The 25891-nt window shown below is 37.1% G+C and overlaps 1 protein-coding gene and 1 long non-coding RNA gene across 4 annotated transcripts in view; one reads left to right on the forward strand and one right to left on the reverse strand.

The window, feature by feature from the left end:
- Positions 1-14360, reverse strand: part of NOVA1 (NOVA alternative splicing regulator 1) — a 138931-nt gene extending 124571 nt beyond the window's left edge. Inside the window, exons 1-2 of one of the 3 annotated variants that reach the window (XM_036384938.2) lie at positions 13645-14360; positions 11609-11752 (exon numbers count right to left, since the gene is read on the reverse strand). In XM_036384938.2, the coding sequence (XP_036240831.1) occupies positions 11609-11752; positions 13645-13780 (280 nt within the window). In that variant the 5' untranslated portion in view covers positions 13781-14360. Of the gene's footprint in view, positions 1-11608; positions 11753-13644 lie in introns of those variants that run through there. The other 2 variants (XM_036384937.2, XM_054515318.1) reach the window with 2 other exon arrangements.
- A 1028-nt stretch (positions 14361-15388) lies between these two features.
- On the forward strand, positions 15389-25405 carry LOC118687802 (uncharacterized). Its single transcript, XR_004980390.1, has 2 exons — positions 15389-21763; positions 22627-25405. It is a non-coding gene; the product is annotated as an uncharacterized LOC118687802 (long non-coding RNA).
- Positions 25406-25891: the final 486 nt, after the last annotated feature.

Consider the following 25891-nt stretch of genomic DNA (forward strand, 5'->3'; position numbering starts at 1 on the left):
CCTTGCATAAATTCAATACTTACCTGAATTTAATGTTTGTATACAGAAACTAATGGTATTATTACTGCCTTTGTACAAGTGTTTCCACTTACTCTTGTGGGAGGCAGCAGCAAATAGGAAAGAAATTATCATTTTCAGTTCTCATGCTTAAGGGACAAAAAAGACTTTTTATTTCTTTTTGCTTAAGGTACTAGAACTTCAGCAGTGGAAAAATGGAAGAACTGTACCTGGAAAATGGAGAAATGCTCACCTCTAGGGGAATATTTGACCTCAAGCAAAACAAAGAATGGAAACAACTCATCAGGTTTTCACTGCATCCAAACATTTTCACCCCACCTAAAAACTGGGAGTTTTACTTATTTGAATTCATCAGTGATGGTTACAATGGCAGAATTCCTATTCTTAAGAGCAAGCATAAAAGCAGCAGTAAAAAAATAAACATGTTAAAATGCTTATAAAATAAACTATTCATTTTTCAGCATTTACACATGCTGAACTACTACTACTAATTCAAAAGATTTGTAGTAGGAAAACTTGGAGCTCTAAAAATAACTCAAAGTCTAAAAATTGAAATTAAATACTTATTCAGACAACCACTGACTTCCCCTAATAAGCAGCATACACATAGTATTTTCTGGATTAAATACATATTTTTAAGTATCTTTAGCATTCTAGCATGGCCTATCCAGCAAGATTCCTCCATTTCTCCAATGGAAGAGGGAAAACATTGGGAATGTCTCATATTTTGAAGCAGGCAACACAAGTTAATTTCTAACCTTTCTAACTTTCTATACTTCTAACTCAGAGAAACATCTATACAGAATCCAATATGAAATCCTTTTGCTTTTGAGCAAAGGAGAAAGAAATGGGGGAAATTATAAACCCTTAGAATCCAGCATGTGAAAAAGCAATGTGAAAACTACTGCACTCTAAAGGGATTAACACAAGAAAATCTTCTCAAAGCAGAGCGAAACTTTAGAAATTATTCAATATGGAGTGATAAAATCTTCTCAAATTTTATGAGGTATACTGGTATTTCCCACTGCATAGAGACTTACCTATGAGAATTCCAGAATACCTACAGATACACTTGTTTCTTTTCAAACTGGCATCAATCACTTCAAAGTATGCCTTGGTTTGTCAATAAACTGCATCACAATTCAGCAGATAATTATTAATAGCACTATTTCCTCTAAATCAGCATTGCAACATCACACCTCTTTCTAGACTTACTGAAGTAGGTCATCCTAAAAATACAGAATTTGATATAGTTCCTGAAATTCTTGTAGTTTTAAGCACACTTGACTTGAACATCAGATGGCCATCATCAGCTTATCTGCACTCCCAAGTAACCATAGCTTGAAATATGAAAACCTTGTAACACAAAACCAGTCCTACAAATATACACTAATTTACACCAAAAATCCTGTATGCTTTCTCAGGATCCTTAACAGGGAAAACCCATCCAAACTAAGATGCATGCTTGTAAGTACCAAGAGCATTAAGACCACCCACTCTGAACTCCTATGCTTCAATACTTCACAGGAAAAAAAAAGTCCTTGGTTATCTTAGGAGCCCATATAACTATATGCATACTTTTCCTTAAAAGTTCATCAAGTCTTACTGCAGGTGAAATATTGCAGCCCTTGGCAAATTTTTGTAATCACTTCCAAAATTTTGTACTGGGAGAAACAAGGCACCCAAATCAGAACTAGTCGACCTAGTGAAAAGCAAAATTCTTAACAATAAACAAAAAAAACCTTCAGACAGCCAATACAAAATTGTGAAATTTTACAAGTAGAGGCTTCTTTACAAAAGAAGACAAAGAATTTTGCACGAGATGAAACTTCACATGTTCTTGGACTAGTCAACATGGAAAGCATGGTAGCCCCTCACAGACTATATGATTCAATTGAAAAATAGACAAAGTGAATAAATAAAGAGAAGCTTCTTTTTCCTCATTCTGAGCATATTCATGTGTGTTGGAAAAGGGAAATATCAAAGTACTTATTTTGCAATAATGGGTGACTAGATTTTGTGTCCTTATGTCCACACTAAAGGAAGTGCTAAGCTAATAAAATGTGAAGGACAGAACTGAACTACTTCTTAACATCACAACTAACATTCTTTCAACCAGTAATTACTATCAGACAAAAGAGCTATTAGAAAAGATAATATAGAAACAATAGAATCTTGTTGTTACTAATCAACAAAGCACCATTTAAAAAACTGGAATAAAAATAAGCTAGTTATAAATGTCTTGCTTAATTCAAACACCGACGTTGTTACCATTATCCATTCTGTCTCCTAGACTAGAGGGTATAAAACATTTGCATAAACAGAAGGGGTTTGTTTTCCAAAGGTACAGGAAACCTAACGGGACAAATATAGCTGCCTATTTAATTGATTTTTCTACCATCAAGTGCATGCAAGACTAAAGTTCTGAGACTAGCAATTACACATATTTCTATATACACTCAAATATTTTTAACACTCTGATTTAAAATCAGAGGAACCATTTTTTCCTTCTAAATTCTAGCTATTCAGGGAAAGAACCGTCTTTCTAGCTATGAATCAATAAATAAAAATTATTCATTAATAATTAATTTATAATATATCATGTTGGCACTTACTAGAACAGCTAGTCATAGATGTATCCATACAGAACTTACAAATCTTATAAAATTATAAAGTATGTGTTTTATTATTGTTAAAAGTAGTGCAAATACTAGATGAGCACTTGGCATCACCAACATTAAAAAAAACCCACAAAAACATATACCCCTAAAAGGAATCTTTGTAAAGTTAACACTTCCTTTTTCTTTCTTCTTTGAGTATTTTGCTATGCTGAAAATTATATGTTATTTGACGAAGACTAATCTCAACAAAAAACTGGCAGACTTCAGTGTACTGCCGTGCACAGTAAAAGAATCAAAAGTAGGAAATCATGTATGTATAAGGAATTCCTGGGAAATACAAATTTTGCTTGAGATTGACAGAGTCGCCAAGTGTTCACCTAATAACGTTAAGTAGAAGACATTCAAAGAATGAAGTGTGCACACACATGCAAGGCAGAAAACAAACCCCATACGTGTTCTACATCTAACACTTGCAACAAATCATTTTTATAAAGCTTTAAGGCATCCAGTAGCAGCGTTTCATTGCAGATCTCTGAAAAATCAGCACAGACAGAATGCTGGAAGACTCTCTCTTGTTCCACAGAAGTTTTCTTCAAATCCAGGTCATAACTCCACTAAAAAGCCACCTATTTCCTATTTCCCTTTTTTTTTTTTTTTCTGGTGTTCCTCAGGAAAATTGTTGGTAGACTGCCAGATTACAATAAAACATAAATATTCTATAACTCCAGCTCAATACTGCTGTCAAAACAGTATCCATGGCAGCACCTGAATTGCTGCTGCTGCTTCTACTTGTACTATAGACTACCCTACCTGCACTCTGGCACTCCCTAACACCAGATTACAGATGGGGACAAAACGTAAACCACCATTAGATCAAGCACCAACATTGGCATATGGCCCAACTGGTCCTTCCTCCCCCTCCTCTCACAGCCATGACATTTCATAGCCCAAGTCTTCTGGAATACACTCTGGTAACATCTTTAATTTTGTAAGTACACTGGACACTCAACAAAGCCAACTGAATGGACACATGCCATTTCCTACTTTTCCAGTGCAAGACCTAATATATATATTTTTCCAATAATTCATGTTATAAAAATAATAACTCCACCATTGTACAGTCAGTTAAATATTGGTCATTTTTCATGTGCAATTTAAAAGCCAGAATTTAGAACACACTGGGAAGATGATAAATTGCTGCTGCACCTGCTTATCTGATTCTCTACAGTGATTTTTCCCCCCTATTGCCAATGAAGAATCTAAATAGGACTAAAGTCACTACTTGAGAATGAAAAAATACATACAAATCTTCCAAGAGCTTTGGAGGTGTGCGCTATGGTTCTTCATTCAAGCAAACAGGTGCCACTCTATCAAGTGGGGGAAAAGAGTACAAATGTGTGAAGCTCTTTATGTGGGAAATTACAAGAGAGTTAAATGGCATTGAGCAAGGCACAAAAAGTGCTTTTAAAATAGAAACAAGGGAACATGCAGAGAACCTCAGTATCTAATTTAATTAATGATTGAGAATGCAAAGGCTCCAACTGGTGAAATATTAGCAGCAGCCATGAATTTCACTGTAGTTCTGTATAACAAGTAATCTTACCTGAGTGATTCTCAAAAAAATGTCAACACATCGATTGTATTTTTCATCTGATCCTGTCAATGCTGAGATGACAGGCCCTGCAGGATGCAGTGAGAGATCAACGATGAAAAACAGATGTTTAGTCTTTTCAAAATCAAAACCTATAAGACCAGGTAAATACGAAATTATGTCCAAGATGCATACTCCTTTATATCCAACAAATGCTAATGTTACATAATGTTACACTTTCACATACATAAGTTGACAAGAGTATCTCTCACTTACAAGGGATCTGACTACAGGTCAATCATATCGCCAATGTTTAACTTTAAACCTGGTCCCTAACATACTGCTCTTTCAAGAGCTATCTGGTCACACAACTAGTTACTCACATCACCTACATCAACCTAGGTTCATGTTCATCAACTTAGAAGAAAGGTTCTCCAACCTTCCACAAAGGAGACTTTATTTTGTCCATCAATTATGCAGAACACTTAAACCTTACACAAATTTACTGCAATTCAGCAGTCAAGAAGAACAACAACTAGCTCAAGCAAAGAGTGATAAATCCATACTCAAAGACTACAAAGCATGCTAGCATTGTACAGCTGGGAGCTGATTTCCATAGATGTATCTCCAAAGATTGCCTTAAACTGACATTTCAATCAGATAAGTTCTTGCAAAGAATTGCAATGCTTGGCTATTATCAAGAGCAGCACACCTAATATTAAGTAAACCCCAGTAAGATTCAACCATAATTATCAATATGTTACAGTGAAAACAAGATCTTGGTGGATAGGAATTTAGATCTTGTGATTTTTATGTATTAAAATATTTAATGTGTTTATCAAATACAGGGAAAATTTAAAGCAGAGTATTCTGAAAATCCTTTCTCTATTTTTAATCAAAATACAAGCAATGTAGTTGATCTTTATAATGCCATGAATAATCACAAGTTGGGACGGAGAAACCCCAAAATCAAAACAAAAATGGGCTGGAATAGAGCTACACAAATCTGTACTGGAACACTTATGAAATCTCTAGGTTATAGTATAATTTGAGATTTCCTCTGGGAGAAAGAAAATGACCCTGAATACCAGCGTGAATTGTAAGGAACCTCCTATTTTCCTAAAGCTATGTCATGCAGTCAGAATGAAGACAGTCATATATCAACAGTAAATTAAAAACCTTGCACATGCACAGCACACTAATTGATTCCATTTGCCAACACCAAATTCCAGCTCTCCATGTTTCCATACTACTAAAAGTCCTTAACCACAAGACTGGGCTAAATAAAACAAGCACTAAGCATTCCCACTACAGAACACAGTATACTACACCAGAAATTCATACCAGACACAGTATAACTCTTTTCATTTACGGACAATAGCTGTTGCCAGAATAAGCAGAAATATTTTTACTAAATCCATTATAACCATGACATTTCAAAAACACATGCATCAGCTTCATTACTCAATAGATAAATCTGATAAACAGGAAAAACATATTACAGTTTTAGATTGAAGTACGTTAAGAATTTTATGCTAGTGTCAAACAAATGCAATTAGAAAAACCAAAAGGCCTACCTAGAAACATGGCCATCAACAAGAGTCAGAAAAGCAGCCTTCCAATTTCTAATATGCACTGTGTTTTATACCATGACACTGCAGCCTCTGAGGGTCAGATTAATTAAGATCAACAGCAGCTGCAGTGCAACGTGAGAAGCACACGGCCACAGCTCTCACCAGTCCAGCCCAATTACCTGCAGCATTCCAGCACTAGGCAACTATGATACTCCTCACCAAGTCATTAATTCCCACTGGCCTACTGATAAATGCTAAGAAAAAAATAAATTCAAAGAGGGACTGGAAAGCTGACTGCACTGCTGCAAGATGCAACAATGATATTTGACAGCCAAATCTTTATAGAGGTTGCTTAACTTTATGTGAGAGCTGTGTCCAAAGACAGAAATGTGATAGCAACAGGGTGCAAGCCCTCTTCCCCAACACTCTATGCTCCATTTCTGGAGGCCAGTCTGACAAATTCACTAAATCCAAGGTTTGCTTCCCTGGCCAAAAAAGCTACTGATGACTGACAAAAATTCTCTAGTCAACTACTGAGGACAATATCTAAGCTAATGAAATTAAGTAAGAACAAACAAATATCAAAGAGTATTTGAAAAAGACACTGCTTGGTACAGGTTGCATCCATTAAGAAAAGCAAGCACGTGTTTTGTTTACTGCACAAGGGAGAAGAGGAAAACAAGAGATTCAGACATTCCCTGTTTATATTTTTTTAAAATATTATCTCTAACACCTATTCTCTATGAAAAATCCATTAAAACTTGGATCTATCTACAAAAAACTATTAAATTATTGTATGGAAGTTTTAAACTTCTTGAAAGGGAAAAACTTAAGTCTTGTTTTGTTTTTTTTTTAATAGTAATTGCTTTACAGAAATCCTGACTTTATCAAAAAACAATGCTGTTACTAGAAGCATCTTCATCTACATAACCTTTCTAACCTACTAAAAATACTTCAGTTTTTAATTATATTGAAACCTAGATAAAACCAATCACAATGAAAATGTTGAAAAGTTAAAATACGGCATTTCCATGTCATAACAGCTGTCCTCAACCTATTCTTTTTATTTTGACAACAAAGTTAGTTAGCCTGTGTCATTTATTCAAGTTAGACTAACCATTCCAAATCTGTCAGAAGTTCTTATAAACCTTTCTATACAAGACAAAGACACAGCACTTTCTTGCAAACCAAAGCCATTTACTATGTCAAAGTTGATTTACTCACTAACATGAATAAGTCCCTACAGGTAGAAAAAAAAGAGTGCCAAATTTCTACTTACTTCTCAAAATTTCTCTAAGCCTACCAAATTGCCATCTGCTAAATGATAGTACATAGGACAAGTTAGATATGTAACAATCTCAAGATCCTACTAAGTTACATAGTCAGTTTCAGCTTCCTTTTAAATGCAAAATACTACAGACCTGCTGGCTAACAAGCTAACTTTTTTTTTATTCTGTTTCAGTAACCAGGCAACAGACAACTGTCCAACTGAGAATTATCTCTCTGAACAGCTGGCAATCAACACTTGGGAGATTTTGGTGGTTGGTGTCTTTTTTTTTAAACTAGTACAAAGATCAGTGATTACTTTAAAAATCTATACAGCTCTAGATTCCACCTCTGAAATCTCTACTCAATATTTAGTAATTTCCTCAGCCCCATTATCCCCGAATTAACTCATATGTTTGCTTCAGAATCTAAAAATCTTAGATATATACTTATGTAGTACCTAATTAGCTAATGTCAACATTTCAAGAAAAAAAGTAGGATCAAGAAAAAAAATGAAATGCATTTATTGATGTATGACAAAGCCCTTCAAGGAACCAGCACAACAGACAGGTATTAACTAAAGCCATTCTTGCTTCTAACTCCGCTACTCTTTTCCATAGCTGAAAAAGCAGTATTTCACATCAACATTATTTCAAGCGTTGATTTTTTTAAAACATTTCTTTCCTTACTAGATTTTGTTATTTTTAAGAGTTACCAATTAACATGATAAACTCTATTTCTATAAAGGAAATAATAATGGAGAGCCAAGCTTGATTTTTACACCTTTCTCCTTCCTCGCAGTTTATAGGAGTAATGATGCTATAAGATTATTAATTATAAATTCCTGTAACCTAATGTGTTACTTATACATTCAATGGTTTTGAAAGGTCTTTAAGAGTCAGAATAAGAGTTTTCAGAAGGGCACTGACATAAATATTAGCTAGACTATCTCCCATAACACATGAACAATTCAAAAAAATCTGATATTTAAACAGAAAACATCTTAAAACAGAAGTCCCTTGGTAAAAGAACAAAATAGCCACACATTACTTCATACACTGTCTGCATGAGATGGGAGAGCAAACTCCCACCTTTTATATTCTCCAAACACTGATATAATTACTGACTAGAAATCTGCTATAAGAACAACACATCCAATATGTTGCTGAAACCAGTAAAATCTTATCCCCCATTTAATTATGCTTTTATTAATCTCTGCTCTTGATATGATCTAATTTAAGTACACCTACGACATCATATTCCAATAAATTGAAAAACACTAACCAAGTTCAAATTCACTCAAGCACCAAGTTCAGATCAGGCAAGATCCTGTTGCAAGATAAACAACACGATGTGATGTAACATAATTTTGTGCATGTGTGTGCATTTGTGAGACCGGGGCGGGAACGCAGAGAGGGAGGGAGAGGGAGAGTGTCTGTGCACGAGAGAGAGAGAGAGTGCACGGCAGCATTCACAAGGGAGAAATATACATGGCCTGAGTGGCTTTGAGTCCCGTGCTCACTAAAATGCAGAATGAGAAACACATAAGCAATGACAGTTTCAGACAACAGAAATCATCTTTCTTCTATTATTCAAGAAAACCATACATTATAATAGCATCAAAGAATAGCCACTTTCTTTATCAAGTTGGCTAAACCTGTACTTAATTTTTGAACCAAAACCTAGTAAGTCAATACACACTGTACTTTCTATGCAGAAGGATCAGCACCATTTAGCTTAAAAGTAGGGCATATTTTGCCATTTTAATTTTATTTCTGCTAGTCTTGGGGGACATGCCTGAACAGAAAAGAATCAGAATATCCAAAGTCAAATTGCAGGAGTCCAGACAACAAGAAAAAGTCAGCACGTAACCTGAAAAGAGAACAATAAATTGCATACTCAAAAATAAAACTGTAGTGGACAGTAATGTATTTGTATACTGCTTCCTGTCTTGTAAACTAAAATGTTCAATGCAAAGCTGTTTTTTCCTTCAATTTCTTGTAATTAGAGCTGCCATTTAATTCTTCAGTAATTATGTCACCTTTTGACGCACAAAAATAATTCCAACAGAAATCAGTCTGCATACTGAAGTCCTATATCACAGAGGGAAAAGAAAAAAATACTATTAGATCATAGGAACTACTCGTAACTTCTGTATTACAAGCACCTTCCTCCTTTCCAAACAGGAACTTACTCACTTTTCTAAAACTTTTTGAAATACAGAAAACTTTCATAGAAGCTTCAACGACAGAACATTCCACAGCGAAACATACATAAAACATATTTGTAGTCACAAGCATTAGAGGTAAGGATCTATTAGGAAAACAGCAATTGTTTAAAAAACTTCATAAGAAAAATAAATCATAGCTTCATCTTAGCTCTTCATAAGGCTTGTATTCCCTAATGTTATATGAGCAAGAGAGTCTGGAACAAACCCAAAAGCCATCAGCTCAAGGAATGACAGGACCTCTGAAAATTCCATGGGCTGGTGGTCAGACACAAACAGAAATACTAACAAGAGCTAGCCACGCTGGAATCCATTTCCCATCCCTGCTCCATGCTTTAGCAGGTATCAGTCACCAACTTCCTGAAAACGCTCACTTTGCATATGACACAACGTGGCTGCAAATTCAAGGCAGACTGTATAAAGTTGAACTGGAACTTCATTTGCACCTGTTACTGTGAAAATGTTTGAGTGTCCCTGCCCTAGTTATTTATATTATTGCTGCTGATTTTGAGAGAGAATACGTTTATGTCGCAAATGTTTTTCTCATGTCATTCTAGCTGGTGATTTTTTATTTTTCAAAGGTTCTTCTGTTACTACTGCTGCATCTTTACAGTTTCCTACACAAAAAAAAGTAATTCTGACTTAATCCAAAAACAGAGGAACTATACTGGAGCACTGAACAAAAGATCTAATCTTTGGAGCATCCTTTCCAAGTGAGTGTAAATAAACTGTAGTAAAATGAAAAGGCTCATAATTTGGTATTTGGAATATTCTTCATAAACACCAATTTTCTGTAACATCCTTGCATATCTGATAACCCCTCATGTATAATGCAGAAAATCTATTTCATTTTCATCTATTGACAGTGAATTTAATTTACTATTGCAGCTCTTTACCCAGATTATGTTATTAATTCTGCAATCAGGCTCTTTAGAATGCTTTATTTCTTCCAAGAGTTTTCACAATTCTACATTGATTTTTTTTTAATCCTAACATACCTTTCAAAAAAGGATCATGTTTTTCCTACCATCCTAAAAAAAGTCAAAAAAAAGCTTCAAAAGCAACAAGCATCAGTTCATAAGATGTAACTTCCAACAGAAAAAAAAAAATCTACATTCAACACTTCAATCTCTGACTTTTAAATATTATAAACTACATTCAATAAGGAGATGTACAACAGGTGCATTAGAATTTCCACATCAACAATCATATTGGTAAATAGACCAAAATATCTGTTAATAAAAAGTTATCCACCTCTGCCTGACTGTAAAGTCAGAGAACAGGAAAGCTAAATGCTCTGTTTACATCCATACCAACTGCCTTTGCTATTTTGTAGAATTCAGTCTTGTTAAAATAGAGCAAATGCAAAGCAGCTCTTATTTTCCAAAAGAAAAAAGTCAGCAACAGCTAGTGAACTCAATTCTAAACCACCAGTTACTCTTCAAAAATAACAAAATCAAAACACAAAAGTATCAGCTATGTTATTTTGCATCAGTTTTTAGAAAGTCCTCTAGAGCAAAGTTCAATTACAGAATGCTAATTTGTTTACCTTTCGGAAAAATTCCCCAATTATTCAACTGCAGAAGGTAAATCTTGTCTATCATTATATAAGACTCTCTCTTCAGAAATCTTATAAAGGAGGAATGCTAATTCAGGGATTTATTATTGTTATACTCAAATATTAAAAACTTTTCACGTGCACTAATACAGCTAATATAAAATGCTAATTTTTTATTCATCCAAAGTATTTAAGTTTTATAATAGAGTTTTCTTCCACCATCATGATAAACACAATATAAAGAATATCTAAAGAGCAGCACTTGTCCTCTTTACTTCACTCCAGAGCCAATGAACAAAGCAGTGAAGCAGAAAGAAGGTACATAATGGATTTAAAGTAAATGGCCCATTCTTTACGAGGCAGTCTCTCATTTTTACTCATTCTAGCTTAATTGTCATTATAATGTCTGGAAACTTCAAACAAACAATTATCTTTACGCCACCTGTCACATTGGTTCCTAAAAGCTAGATTTTTTTTAAAATAAAAAATAAAGCAGTCAATGTTAATGAAACTAATCTTTTGCAGAAATACTGTAAATGACTTTAAACTTCTTTCAAGCAGTTAGCATCCAGTTCAGTCCATTCCATAAGTCAAAACAGACAGAATATTTATATTCACAATTGCACTTTGAAACATACTTTTCTGAGACAATGCTTCCTGCTGCACTTGACCATCAATATATGAAACACACTGAAATGTACATACATGCCAGAGAACTTAAAAATAAAAGAATTGGCTAATTTTTGCACCTACCTGGATAAAAATCTTTGGATTTAGACAGCTTGATGGTGGCCCCAGTCTCTTTCTGCAACTGAACAATTGTCTGTCCTCCCTTCCCAATTATAGATCCAGCAGCATAACTAGGTATGAGGACCTTTAGAAAATACTGGCCATCCTCTGAAAAATTGAGATATGCATGGTTAATATGGCTTATAAGTTGTCATTTTTCCTTCCCAGACCCACAAATAAACAAAAGGTAACATCCACTAATTCATGCATTTATATCTAACCAGTTGCGTCATTATACAAGACATGTTTAGGCTATGCCTGTGACAGTTTAAAATATCTACATTTATTCTAAGCAAAGAACCCACAGAGGTTCCTTAATTCAGTTAAAGAGTAATATTGCAATTATATTTCAAAGGTAGATTGCCTTTTGTTTTCTTTTTTCTGCAATGGTAACCACAGCATGCAGAAATGATCAGACCCCTTTAAAAAAACTAAAGCCCTGCATGAAAACGTGGTTAGTGACAACTACAACCTTCCTTGGAAATACTGCAAAAGAAATGACAAAACCAGGAAAGAACGAATTGTAAATTCTAGTGGGCTATTTGTTTGTCATTAGCAAACACATGAGAACAGCAATTAGCTATTGCTTGCATTCTTCTTAAGTGAGCAAAACGACTACTCTGCTACCAAATAACCCACCCAAAATGTGGGGGTTTATTCCAAGCATTTCAGCCACTGCCAAGAAAACAACTCAACATGGTGAGGATGGAATCACTTGCCTAAGTAATCCTCATGTATTCCTTTAGCACTTCTTAAGCGACAATGATCTCTTTTAAGCTCATTAATTAAAGGACACTAAGAAGAATTTTTCCCAATTGATCAAAAGCCTAAGTCACTTATTTTAAATACACTTAAAAGGTGACAAGATAGACAACGCCAGTCCTCTACCCACCACTAGCACTAAAGCACACCATCAAAACAGGAAAAAATATATAGAGTGAATGGAGGGGAGAAAGAAAAAAAGGATCCCAGTCTGATTTGGAAACTGCAAAATTTTCAGTACCCTCATGCCACAGCTAAATCCAGCTACACTGAAGTCTGAGGACCTTTCCATAACTGTCTCTGAAGAAGTGCAAGGCAACAGGGATACGCTGGCTCCCCAGACTTGTGTTCTCCCCAGCAATTATGGCAATGTCCCATTGGCACGGATATCAAAATATCACGAAACGTGTTTCATAAAGTTGGTTCTTTGGGGTTATTTTTACCCCTAAGCAGAAGAAATTATCTAAGTTCACAATACTTCTCTTCCCTGAGACTACAAAGCGTCTCAGCTAGTGCCTGTGTGTGACAGTGGTGCCCACCCGTATTACCATAGCTGGGGAACCATGCACTATGCATAGCCAGACCACTGCTCTCAACATTGGGCAAATAAATTCACCTCTGCCTCGGTGCATTGTTATGACGACTCCAGTGCAAACGGATAAAGGAGATGCTGGTCCCGTTATAACTCATCTCCTCCAGGAACAGCAGGATGTTAACTAGCGAGTCCCCGTAGCCGAGGGGCGACTCCCCCCGCCACCAGCCAGCCCTCGCCCCCGGCTCGGCACGGCAAACACACGCCGTGTACGCGCTGACAATGGAAGCGAGGCCAAGGAGGAGGAAAACGCACGGCAAGGCTGAAATTCAACTTGCGACCCCGAGGATGTGGAAGGAGGGAAGAGCGTTTGCCGTCTCCTTCCAGCTGCCATTTATTGTCGCCCATCCTTAAACGGGCGAGGGAGATAGCTGGGCTGCGGGAGCCCCTTGTGCTCCCTCCTCGCCTCCGTAGGGTCACGGCTGTGCAGCCCCAGCGTGGATATTAAATAAAAAGACTGGTAGATGCTGAAAACCGACGCCATTTTGATGAATGATAACATTAGAGAAATGGGAATCTTTGGGCGCGGGGGGGGGGGGGGGGTGGGGGATTGGAAGAGGCAGGCAGGCAGGTAGGGAAGCGGAGAGGTGGGTGGGTAGGGCGGGGGGGGTGGGGGTGGGAGGGAGGTGACAGAGGATATACCCACCGCCCGTGTTGGTCCTCTTGGTGCTGCCGGCTTCAGGGGGGGCTTCAAGCGGTCTTTTCCGGGAGTCCGGCGGGTCCAGGTCTATGGGAACCCCGGTGTGGGTCCCGTTCTGCTGGATGGGAGCTGCCGCCATCATGTTTGCTGCTGCTCGGAGGAGAATTGTCTCTTCCCTTCTCTGGTGGGGGGGCAGGGAGGGAAGGGGGGAGGAGGAGGAGGAGGAGAAGGAAGGGGGTGGAGGAGGAGGAGGAGGAGGAGGGGAGGGGGCTTGTCCCGTTCTCTTGTCCTTTTCGAAAATGTAGAGCTAAGATCGGGATTGTCGAGGATGCTGCGCGCCTTGTTTATCTGGCACCCGGGGGGAGGGAAGGGAAAGGAGGGAGGGAAGCGGGCAGGACTGGACTGGAGGAGCAGCTGCAGTGCAGTGTCAGGAGATGAGGAGAAGGGAGACAGGGGAACGAGGGGGGCGAGAGAGGGAAAAGAAAGCGGGAGAGGAGAGGAGGGGAAAGAATGAAAAGAGTGAGACAGGAGGAGGAGAGGACAGAGTGAGTGGGAGAGGAGAGGAGGGGAGAGAGTGAGTGGGAGAGGAGGGGAGAGAGAACGAGTGAGACAGAATCGGTGGGAAGGGAGGGAGGGAAGAAGGGAGGGGGAGAAGGAGGGAGCGAGCGGTGTAAATGGTGGGCGAGGGAGAGAGTGGGAGATGATTCACGCTGTTTCTGAGCCCCCTTCCGCCCCTGCCCGCCCCAGTGCCGCGCCTGACGCTGCGGCTCAGCTGCCCGCCGCTCCCGGGCTCCCGTGCCCTCCCTCGCTGTCGGGCTCGTGTGCACGGGGGTGGAGAGGGGGATCGCTGCCCGGCTGGCGCGGCACTGCTCGGTTCTAGCCCCGGCACCGCGGGCGCCTGGCTGGGGCTGGGGCCGCCACCCTCAGCTGCACCGCACAAACCCTAAAGGCAGGATAGGTTACAAGCATGGGAGGGGGCACAAGGACGGGGGTGTACGAGGGCAGGCGGGGGGGGGTGAGGGGTGATGGGGGGGGGCGGGGGGGGGGATGATAAAACAGAAGGGCGGGGTTTCCATCGGAGATAGGCGGGAGATGAGGCCAATCGGAACAAAAGAGAGAGAGGCTGGGATTGAAGCGTCTCGCCAATGCCGGGCCGCCGCTGGCAGAGCCGTTGCGGGGAGGCGGGGGCGGTTTAACCTCTGCGGCGGGGGCGGCGGCGGGGCGGGCGTGCGCGGGGGCCGGCTGCCGCCGCGGGAGGGTCCCCGCCGGGATGCGGCGTCACCTGGGTTACGCGCTGCGCCTCACAGGCCCGCAGCTGCGTGGGAGGAGGGCTGAGATCGCCCGAGGAGGCGGTGGGATAGCGGGGACATGTCCTCGTCGAGCCAGGCTGCAGCACTCGTGCGCCGCGGCCCTTCCTCCGTCCCTGCTCGGTCCCCGCCGGGCACCGCGGGTGGCGGGCCCGGGGCAGCGCTGCCGCTCCGCGCTGGAGCCGCGGACGCGCCGGGCTGCATCGCGCAGGCTTGTAAAGAAATTAATAAAGATATTATTGTTACGCTGTGACAGCCGGTCTAGCCGGAGCTGTGCGACACAAAGCCGCGTTGCTTACCTAAATATTTTGTAGAGAATTTAAAGATATTTCACTGCGGCGGAGGTTATTTCTGCTTACAAATCTCAAATTATTCAGGTAGAATATTAAAATGTTGTAAGATTGGGGGGGGGGGGGGGGAAGCATGGCTCGGGGAATTGTCTGTGCACCAAGAAAGCATTTTTACTATTTGACTCGGCTATTTATTGACTCTTTTCCTATTAAAAAAGTCTCAAACTGCTGTAACTGTGACGGTAGTGGTCAGTTCTGGAGCATCAATTCCGTACAAAATTTAGGGACGTGTGTTTATTGCACTACACCACGCTCTGTGCTAAATTCGTATTGATGTGTGTGTGTGCGCGGCATGGCTGCCGACTCGATTCCTCCTAATACACGAGCTTAAAACCTGGCTGTTAGTGGATGAAATCCAATTTCCATTCTAAGCTCCCTGGGAGACAGCCTTAGTTTTAGTAATCACTTACCATTAATACTGCCCCAAACAATTGTTAATACTTAAAATACACACATCATATATAATATATAGCACATCACCTCTGCTTATAAATTACAAGTCAGATAGGTAGTGCATTATAGGATATTAAACCGTGCACATGCTAACATCTAAACAGGCTCCTGCCCAAATGCATTCGCAAATTAAGAACTCAATCCAGCACTGTACATAGAAACTTCCAATGACTTCTTTGGGAGTTGTGTCCCAGGAACGTGATGTCTATCCTCCTTGCCAGCAGGTGAAATATATGCAGTAGATTCAGTAAAAATTTGATAGCATATATGGTCAGAAAAATGATTGTATAAAAATGGAACTTTCTTACTCATCATATACCCCTTGTATCTAAGATACTCTGACTCATAATTGCTTAGTTTACTGACTGAAATAAAATTCTAGGCTTCTGTTACCTTGGCAGTTGCTGACACAATGATGGTACAGCAAACTGGGGACTGGTTCTAGCTCTTCCATTTTATTTACTAAGTTACAGCCAAAGAATTTTATTAGTATTTGAGCCAGAAAGAGCACAGCATGACTTGTAAATCTCAGGTCCAGTTTTTAGGGTCATCAGTCCTAAGAGGCCTCTTTTTATTTGTAAACGAAGCAAATGTCTTGCAGAAACTTTTGAAGATAAAAATAAAAAAGAAAACCACGATGTTCAAATTAAGCCATCTTGAGTCAATTTCCGCAGTAGAACTGGATAAATTATAACACTGCTCTCTTTATCTCACTGACTATGTCCCATTCATCTGTAGCAACACTGAAACAAACAATTCCCTGGTTTTTAGACCACATCTGTTTTACTGTGCCCCCTGCACCAATTTTAATTATGTGACAGATCTGATTGGATTCAGCACCTGCAAGTCCTCCCTTTGGGATCTCCAATTAGCTTATATAGCATTTACTTGATTGCATTCTTGAAACAAAAGTATCGTTTCATTCTAATGACAGAAATATTAAAGTGTAGAATAAAAAAATGGTTTTAACGTGATCAGTGTCTATGTTGTTTGTGTATCTAGCTTCCATAAGCTTAGAGGAAAAAGTGGTAATCCTGAAACCTAATTTCCTCAGACTCAGCAGATGTCTGTCCTGTGTTAGCCTGTTTCTTTACTGACAGCTGTTTCACAAGTGCCTCCCCTCGTCTCTACAGAATGCCTTTTGTTTAATGATTTCCCTCCACATTATCTCCCATCCCAGTTAGACAAGCTTTTTCAACTTTTCTAGTAGTTCTAGAAGGTTTTGTTACAGTTTCAAGAAAGGTTTTTATTTGAAGAAGTTAGCTTTAGCTAGGTAACTAACCTCTCAGCTAGTTTCTTAGTAACAGTTCTACTTAACTAGGCAGATAGCTGCACGTAATCAACATTTCAACAAATACCAATTTACTATTAAGGAAATTTTCAATTATTACAGCTATGCTTCAGAATATGCGCTTTTTTCTCCTTATTTAATTTCTTGGAGCGGTGATTTTGAAGGTCTAAGGGGGAATATCAAATTAAGTGAAGCCCTCTAGTGGCAGAGGTCACATGGAGTTTAAAGCAAGCTGGGTCTTTGTCATGGGTTGGGGCAGTGAAAGGAACAGCTTTTAGCAAAACGCAGGCAACTGCCCTGCATTGTTCATGGTCTGAAGCATGAGTGAAAATAGTTGTGGCGGCCTGTAATACCACCGTGCTCCCTCTCTGTTGTAATATCTGTGCAGAAAGTACTGACGGAAAATATTAAAAGTGTTTATCAGTAGAGTTTTCCTCTTTTTCCAAGTCTGTCATCTGTTGTTCCTCCTTTCTGTTTTCAGCCAGCTCCAGACTGGCATACCTGACCAGAGGTTTTTCAAACAGTTGTGGGATCTTGATTTCTTTCCTGTCTGTATCAGTCCCATCCTACTGTATAATGTATTCTGTAACTTCAGTGAGAGGTTGTTCAGAGATGACATGGAGTACAAATTCCATTTGCCAGCTTTATTTCTAAAATCATTCTCAGCTGGTAGAGATATGGATGGTAGCATTCAAATTAATCCCTCCCACAGACATGAAACCTATGCTTAGAATTGAAAGGGATAAGGAACTGGGAGAAATTAACCATATTTATTAACAAATAGAAATCTGCATAATAACTCAGGTGAAGTTTTAGTAAACATCACTTAATCTGATAAAGTCTACTTTGTGGAACAAGACTCAATCTCCTGTTTCTTTTAGAGGTGATGGATAGTTCTCATCTGACTAACAGAATGAGGAGTTCATTTTTCCCCTTATGGGGAATATGACAGGGTCCAATAATCATTAGATGAAAAACGATACCTCTTAAACATCCTGGCTAGGTAAAAGAAAACAGATTCTGTCTTTGTCCAAAAGGACTGACAGCTTTTTATTACTGGATGGTTGCTGTGACTCCTGTAAACTTTGCCTTCACTAAAATTACAGTTAGCGATAAACTCAGAAGGTTCTTTCAAGTCTTTAATATCCATCTTCTGTTTATGACACTTTTTTCCTCCAATAACCTACCAGTTAAACTATTATTATTGTTGATTAGGTTATCCAATTGCTGCATGTTAAAATACTGAAGAATTTGTTCATCAGTAAATATTTTTTAATTTCAGTGGAACTTCTCCAAGATTTCAGCAATATTAACCTGAAAAATTCAAACCCAGCATTTGAGAAAAAAGTTGAACATGTAGTAGACAGAAAATGACCCGATTATCTGATTTTCCACATTTACATTCCTTTTATTATCTGCATTATGTTTTACATATATATTGCTGAATTAAAAGCCAAAGTCATACTCTTCACTGGAAAGAACGTGGACAACTGCTAAACCTTTTCATATTGCAGATCAGTGCTGTGTAGTAGCTTTCTTTTTCTAGGAAACTGAGGATGATTACTTAAAATCAGTAAAAATGTGACCATATTATTTGTCATAACATGAATACATTGGCTAAAATTCTTTTTCTGGTGGTGGAAGAAGGAAGTGTTTGTAGGAAATCAATGTCCATTTCTTCTCTCTCAGCAGAGAGGTCACCTGTCTCCTATTCTGACAAAGTTAATCAAAATTCACAGATCCTTTTTTTTTCAACTTTTCTTCAGGAATAAGGAATTGAATTCATCTGAGTTCTTCATTGCTGAATCTGTAAGTCAAATTTATAAGGGGTTACCCAGGGACTTACCCAGATCTCAGTGTAGAAAACAAGATAGCCTCAGAACAAGGTAATTTTCATCTTTTCCAAGGAATTGACATTGTGGATCCAGATATCTGAAACTCCAGTGGCTCAACACTTACTCCAAAAAGCCATCTACCTGGTGATCTTTATGTACAGTAATTTAAAGACCTTTCATTTCTCAGAATGAAAAAAAAAAAATAAATACTAGATTTCAATTGCCTTCCAAAAATAGTAGCATCTGTTTTTTTTAGGTTGTGTTTTGGGTTTTTGTTTGTTTAGTTGTGGTGTGTTATTTTGGTTTTAATAGGAAAATAGATATTCAAGGATTAAAACTGCTGTAAACTATGAGTAATTCCACTGTAATGAAACAATGTAATATTATGTGTGAGAAATAGCAGGATCTCCTTGTGTAGCTTCTTCAGTTCACAGTGTTACTGATTGTGTATTTTTGTTACTATCTTACAAAAGGACACTGGTGAAGCATCTTGTCTACAAACAGAATTCAGCCAGCCATCGCTCCAGATGCTTCAGTATTCATTCCTTGAAAAACGTGGTGAATAGTGTTTTTTCGATCAGCATACCTGTTTCCAATCTGTTATTATAACTGCTCTAACAGTATTACTATTTTATGTGTCATTTTGCCCACCCACCACCAACTGTCTTATTTGCTTGAAATTTTGGCACTTTAAGAAGTAAAGTAAGGAGAAAGATACATTAACAGCAAAATTTATTTGTTTGATTCTGTTGTCAAGCTTGATCCCCTTTCTGGAATAATATCATCTTACAATATAGGCCCTTAATCAGGATTGGTTTAGAATTTTGCTATAGTTCAATTTATCTACAAAATTATGTTAGTAGAAAAGATCAGAAATCTTCCTGGAAAAGGAGCGGAAAGGGGAAAAGTAAAGATGTTGCACAGTGGACAAAGGAAAAATAAGAAGACAATAATGAAAAAGGCACTGATTTTTTTTCTCTTGTAAGCAAAATTTATATTAAATTATGTAGTGAAATTTGAGTTGCTCTGATCAATTTGCTCGCTGGTAAAATGTATACTACCTGAGATTATTAAAGACAACTATGTCCTAGTAAAATTGTATTAGTAAACTCTCCTACTGTTAACCATTAAGATACTCCACTTTTCCTGTATAATTTACTATCAATTTTCCCAATAATAGGCTATTCCAGCAGAAGTAAGTTTTACAAGTATAATACAATTGTAATGGTAGAAATTTTGCCAATGGAAAGGCAAGAAAAGTAGTGTCCCTAATATTATTGAAATGTAGACCTAGATGTCTTTAAAAACACTTTGAAAATGCTTACTATAGAAAAAACTATGTGTCAGTATATTACAAATTAAATCTTCAGCACAGCAAGATTTTAGGAAAGAATACACTAGGAACTTTAAGAGATTCCTCACTGAAGTTTAGCAAATATCTTTACCATTTCTTCTTCAAGAAATTATTTCACTTCATCAACAAAATTTAATTATTTTATTTTATTTCTACCCACTTGAAATTGATTCCTACAAAATGCTCCTGAACTGGAAAGTCTTCTGGTGGGGGAGGGTAAACAGCTAAAACTGACTGCCAGGATAAATTGGCCAGAATGATTTGGCACATATCCTGAGTTTGCCATGAAAACATGTATCTGTGTGTCAGCTGCACACAAAGGCTATCTGGCCCCAGAAAAAGCACAGGGATTAGGCATAATGCTGCCTATTTGAGACAAAGGGTGTTCCTTAGTGCAGTGAGGTTAGAACAGACAGCTCATCAGTAGTACAAGTCTATCTGAATTATTTAGTTACCATTTTGAGCCAGAAGGAAATGGTGGCAGATTATTAATGACTTTTGGGGTCTATTCATCTCTTTATTTTCTTTCAGTGAAAGCAGTACTGGAAACATGAAAAGGTGCCAAAATTTGAGATCAGTTTTACTTTAATCACTTACAAGATATAGAATCACTTTCTTATTTCAATGCTAGTTGAAAAATAGAACTGATTTTGATTTATATTTCACTTAGACTTATGAGGTTGCTATTTATGTTTGTAAGTGAGTGCATGACCAAAATGAATGGAACAACTCATATGCTCTAGAAAATAGAAGTCCATGGATCTACTGGATGAAAACTGTTTTATTGATTTCAAGGGGATTTAAGTCATTCCATACAAAATACTTCAGGGAAAAATAGTGACAGGTGTAAAGAAAATATATAAAAGATATTAACATAGACTGCAATGCATTCTTGCAATCAGAGATATTCTTGTCATATTTCAGTGATGGGCAATTTGAATTAATTTTGCACAGAAATATTTATGGATATGTACTAAGAACATATAAGAAGAGTATTTAGGAACATTTTTTTTTTTTCATTTCTAATTAATTATATATGAACAAAATAACAGCTGGTATATAATTTAAAATTTGGCAGTTGCAAAAATTAAGATTAAGGACACAGTTTCCAATAATTTAAAATCCTAAGTTAAGGTGAAGCCTTGTGTTATGTTGATAATAAACAGATCCAAATAAGGTATTATAGAAATTTCAGATTATATTTATTAAAAAAAAAGCCTGATTATTTTTCCTGTGCAATTTGTTCAGAATATTTTTGTTGTAATATTTTAGTCAAGTAGGAGGAGTTCTGTTTCAAAATTTCTAAATATTTGTATTTTTCTTTTCATTCTTATTTTCATTTAAAGGTTCAGGTTGTTTCCTCTGGGCCAGAAAAAAAATACGTTAAAACAGTAAAAATAAAATTGCTGCAGAACTGAGTCATTGCAAGTGAGATGAAAAATAAAAAAAATACAAATCACAAAAAACCCCCTCAAAAACAGGATCATAGTGCATTAGCAACAATGCTTGCAGATTCATTATGGCTCACAACAAAGGTATTTATAAGTGGACCTCCTGCCTCTGTTGCATGCTGTCATTGCTTTGGATTGACTGCTGTTAGATCCCTGTAATCCTGAGCCCCGGGATCTTGTCCTACATGTTTACCCCACTTGGTATGCATGTCAGTATGTATTTCAAATGGAAATGAACTCTAATCTTTGTATGTGTTAATAGAAAAGGATTTTAATCTCCTAAACCCCATATTTACCATGGTTTTGTTTTGTTGTTTGGATTTTTTAAAAATAAAGTTTATAAAAGCTGTGTTCAGAATTTCTGCTTCTATTTGTTAGCTTATCTACTTAAGTTTGGTTAATATTTGGCATTTCTTAACTCAATAGTGTGTCATGGCAATAATATTATGGAATATATTCAAAGATGAGGAGACGAATAGATTAACAACTACTGGTCTAAAAATTACATTTTAATAATGGAAAGTCTTGTCAACATTCTTATCTGTAATGCACTTGTAAGAATAAAATTTCATATTCTAGAAGATTCATATTACCTATATAGAAATAATATATGACTGTCATTCATTTGTGAGACTATATTGTCATGGAGATGTTATTTGGAGATTAAAACCTAAATATTATTTAATTTAGAAAAGGTTCGTTAAAACTATCATATCCCATTCCACTTGAAAATGTGTTGTTGACAACAGATGAAAAAGAATGTACTTCCTTTGAAAGGGATAAAAAAGTCATCAATATACTTGAGTTTCAGTCCTCAGTCCTGTAAGAAAATTCATATTTGCAGTTCTTTTTACCCAACACAATTCTTGAGTCATGTAGGAACTTTGTGAAAATTACTGCTATTTCCATATTATGACTCTTATTAATAAATATTTTGCATCATCCAGCTGCTTCTTGGAGCTTGGTTTCATGACCATTTTCTGGGATCCCTTTTCCAGTGACTGACTAACCTCTCAGTGAAGCACCTTTTCCTGATCTGGTTTTGGTCAGAACTTCCCCTGATGGAGCTTCATTCCAGTTCCTCATGTCCTATTACTAATCACCAGAGAGAGGAGATCAGGTCCTTCCCCTCTTCTTGAGGAAGTTGAAGACTGAGATGACATCTTTCCTCAGCCTTTTCTTCTCCAAGCTCCAACAAACCAAGTGACCCTGGCTGCTTCTCCCTGCCGTTCACCATCTTGGTCAACCTTTTCTGAATGCTCTCTGATAGTTCCATGGTCTTCTTATGTTGGGGACAATAGTATAAATGTGAAAATCATGAGAGCAATTTGAACAATGGTGTGACATGATGAGGATGCTTTGCTTAAGAACCTAGTGGAACACGTAACTCCACCTGGATAGAACCCTATTCCTGGCATAAATTTATTGACATCCATAGGCTGTCATTAGGGAAATGGATCTTCCACTTAAGAAAATGTGTTCTAAATTTATAAAACTTTTAATTTCTGTCTAGTAAAAGTAGTTTCAGCATATTCCAGTCTACTTTATTGATTTTGAGATTATTTTTGGAACTAAAGGTGATGTGATGAATATGTCAGCCAACTCAGTCAAAACCCCCACTTTTAATATCTGTCATCTAGTGTGTCAGGTTATTTCCCAAGTTCAAGTAATAAACTGATAAACTAAGGATGTATTAGACACAGAAGAAGTACACAAAAGATGATATTGATTTAATTAAAACTTTAGATTAGAATCATATACAATCATATAAACGTATAAACATATAAACATATAAACATCATATACAATCATTCTTTTAAGCTATTTTTTTTTAAGCAAAACATGCAAGGGTTAAAATTCTTAGAGCAAAAATATCTTCCTTATTTCTACATATTTTTAATTTTAAAGTAAATGTGTTAACAGAAAGGGGACTACAACAAACTGTAATTTTAAAGTTTACCTAAGTTTAAATAGCAATAGAATAGTCCTTCCAGCATGCTTTACTATTTAATGTAAATTCCTCCCACCCATCCCCCAAGTTAACTTACTATGCTCTTTTAAGAATTTAACATTTTATAAAGATGAAACATTTGGTACAACTTTTAACAATTTAAGAAAACAATAGAAGATGATGGTTCTAGGAAATTATTATGTTAAGGGTTTTTTTCAGTTTTTAGTGTCTAATTGTAGTAGCCACAATTTAGGCAATAGCCATGTATGGTTCTGCCAGGTTCAAAGATATTATTCTGTATCAAGCCCTGAAAGATTTGGTTCAGTTATGCAAATGCTCATTCACTTGAGTAGCCTTTATTCATATATGTGATCATATTCAACACATTGTTTTATGATTAATCAAAACACTGAAGTGTCACAAAAAGAGTACCTTCTCTTTTCTTGTGTTTTTGCACAATTTTCTGTACAGGCAAATATTCTTCAGAAACTATTTAAACTGCTTATTATGTATAGCAAAGCATGCCTGTAAAACATTTTGTGTCTCTATTTCTACAACAATATATATTATTTTTAATCATTATAATCGGAAGCTTCATTGTCCTTGAAATACTGCTTTGTTAATCAGATTTCTTGTACTTAGATAAATATTACTTTGCAAATACATAGAACGGAATGTATAGAAAATATCAATCCCTCAAACTTTTGTGTTTTTCAAGTCTGACTTTTGTTAATTATCTTTTGGACATTGTGGGTAAATTGTTCATTATTACATTGTCATAATGTGGGGGAACTGGATTGCACTATCTCCAAAGAATATGCATTACATCAAAATGGATTACCTAAAACTGTTTGAAAGCCATTTTTCTCATCGTTGCAATTGTCACATTAGTGAAAGAAAACAGTCAGCATTCCATGAACATTTTATTTCTTTAGAATCTCTAAGATTTCCCAGGAGAATAAATCATATAATCAAGCAAAAGTGCTTGGTGTGATCAATTCTGCAACACTGCGTTGCTTTTTCTGGAAAGTCATTTATGAAATAATTAACTGTATCCATGTTATTCAGTGTTGTCTACATACCTTAATAAAACATGATGACAGCAGGCATTGATCATGGAAGTTTGAACATTATTTTATCGTGATTGTTTTCAAAATTCAGTTTGATGAAATGAACATTCTGGGTAAATCCAGTTACCTGAGAATAAACTTAAAAACTGTAATTACTTTATGAAAATAAAGAAGCATATCACATGTATTTGGTGAATTTCAGTTTTATTAAAACTCTCTAGGATCTGAATTACATTTTATCAATAACAAAATATTTTAATTATCAAAATCTTTTAAATAAAAGAAAAATAGATTGTCTATTAAAATGCAAGTATGGGCATCTATGTGTGCTTATAGCTGTGTACGCACAAATAAAACACACACATACGAATGACATACAGACCTTGTGCATGTAAGTATATATATGTTTATGTTGTATTCATACATAGAATCACACAGCAATTTTGAGCCCTCTAGTGGTAAGAAATCTCTCTGTTAAGAATACATTAATCTCAGCCTAAGTATATCCACTCTAAGAGGCAAGCTTCTAAATGTCTACAGTATGATTATGTCTTCATGTAAGTTCAGGCTACCTCACTGCAGTTGGCATGGGTGTGTACATACAAATGTTAATAACTACATAGATCTGCAAGTCGTGTTATGGTTTCCAGCATGGTAATTTTTGTGCCTTTTCTTTGTTAAAAAATAAAAAATATCTATTCTGTATTCTTTTGACACATTATTGATAATTCGTGATACCTGTTGAAAAAACAAACAAAAACAAAACCAAAAAACTCCACTCAATCTCCTGACCCAAACACTGTCTAATAAAAACAAAATGTTTTCAAACACAACATCCTCATTCTTAGCCTTTCATTATATAGGTATACATGTAGTTACTACAGGGAAAGGAGGAAAAAAAAAAAAGGAGGAAAAAAAAATCTTCATTTCCTTTTGGAGAAGTTTTCACAACATATAACTTCAGCCATCTAAAAGCTAGGTTTCTAGGCTAAGCTGGTTGTTTGTACTCACCTTGCTGTCACTGGAGACAAATAGGTTGTTTGAGAATGAGTTGTCTTGTAAAGGTGCCTGGGAGAGAGCTGGAAGATAGGTGAAATATTTATGGATGCAAGGGTCTCTCCATTCTTCAAGGAGACCTAGATAACAAACTTGGAATCTATGTTTTCTTTTTTATAAGGCTGAAAAATAATT

The sequence above is a fragment of the Molothrus ater genome, chromosome 6 (genome assembly GCF_012460135.2).
Source record: "Molothrus ater isolate BHLD 08-10-18 breed brown headed cowbird chromosome 6, BPBGC_Mater_1.1, whole genome shotgun sequence".
NCBI lineage: Eukaryota > Metazoa > Chordata > Aves > Passeriformes > Icteridae > Molothrus > Molothrus ater.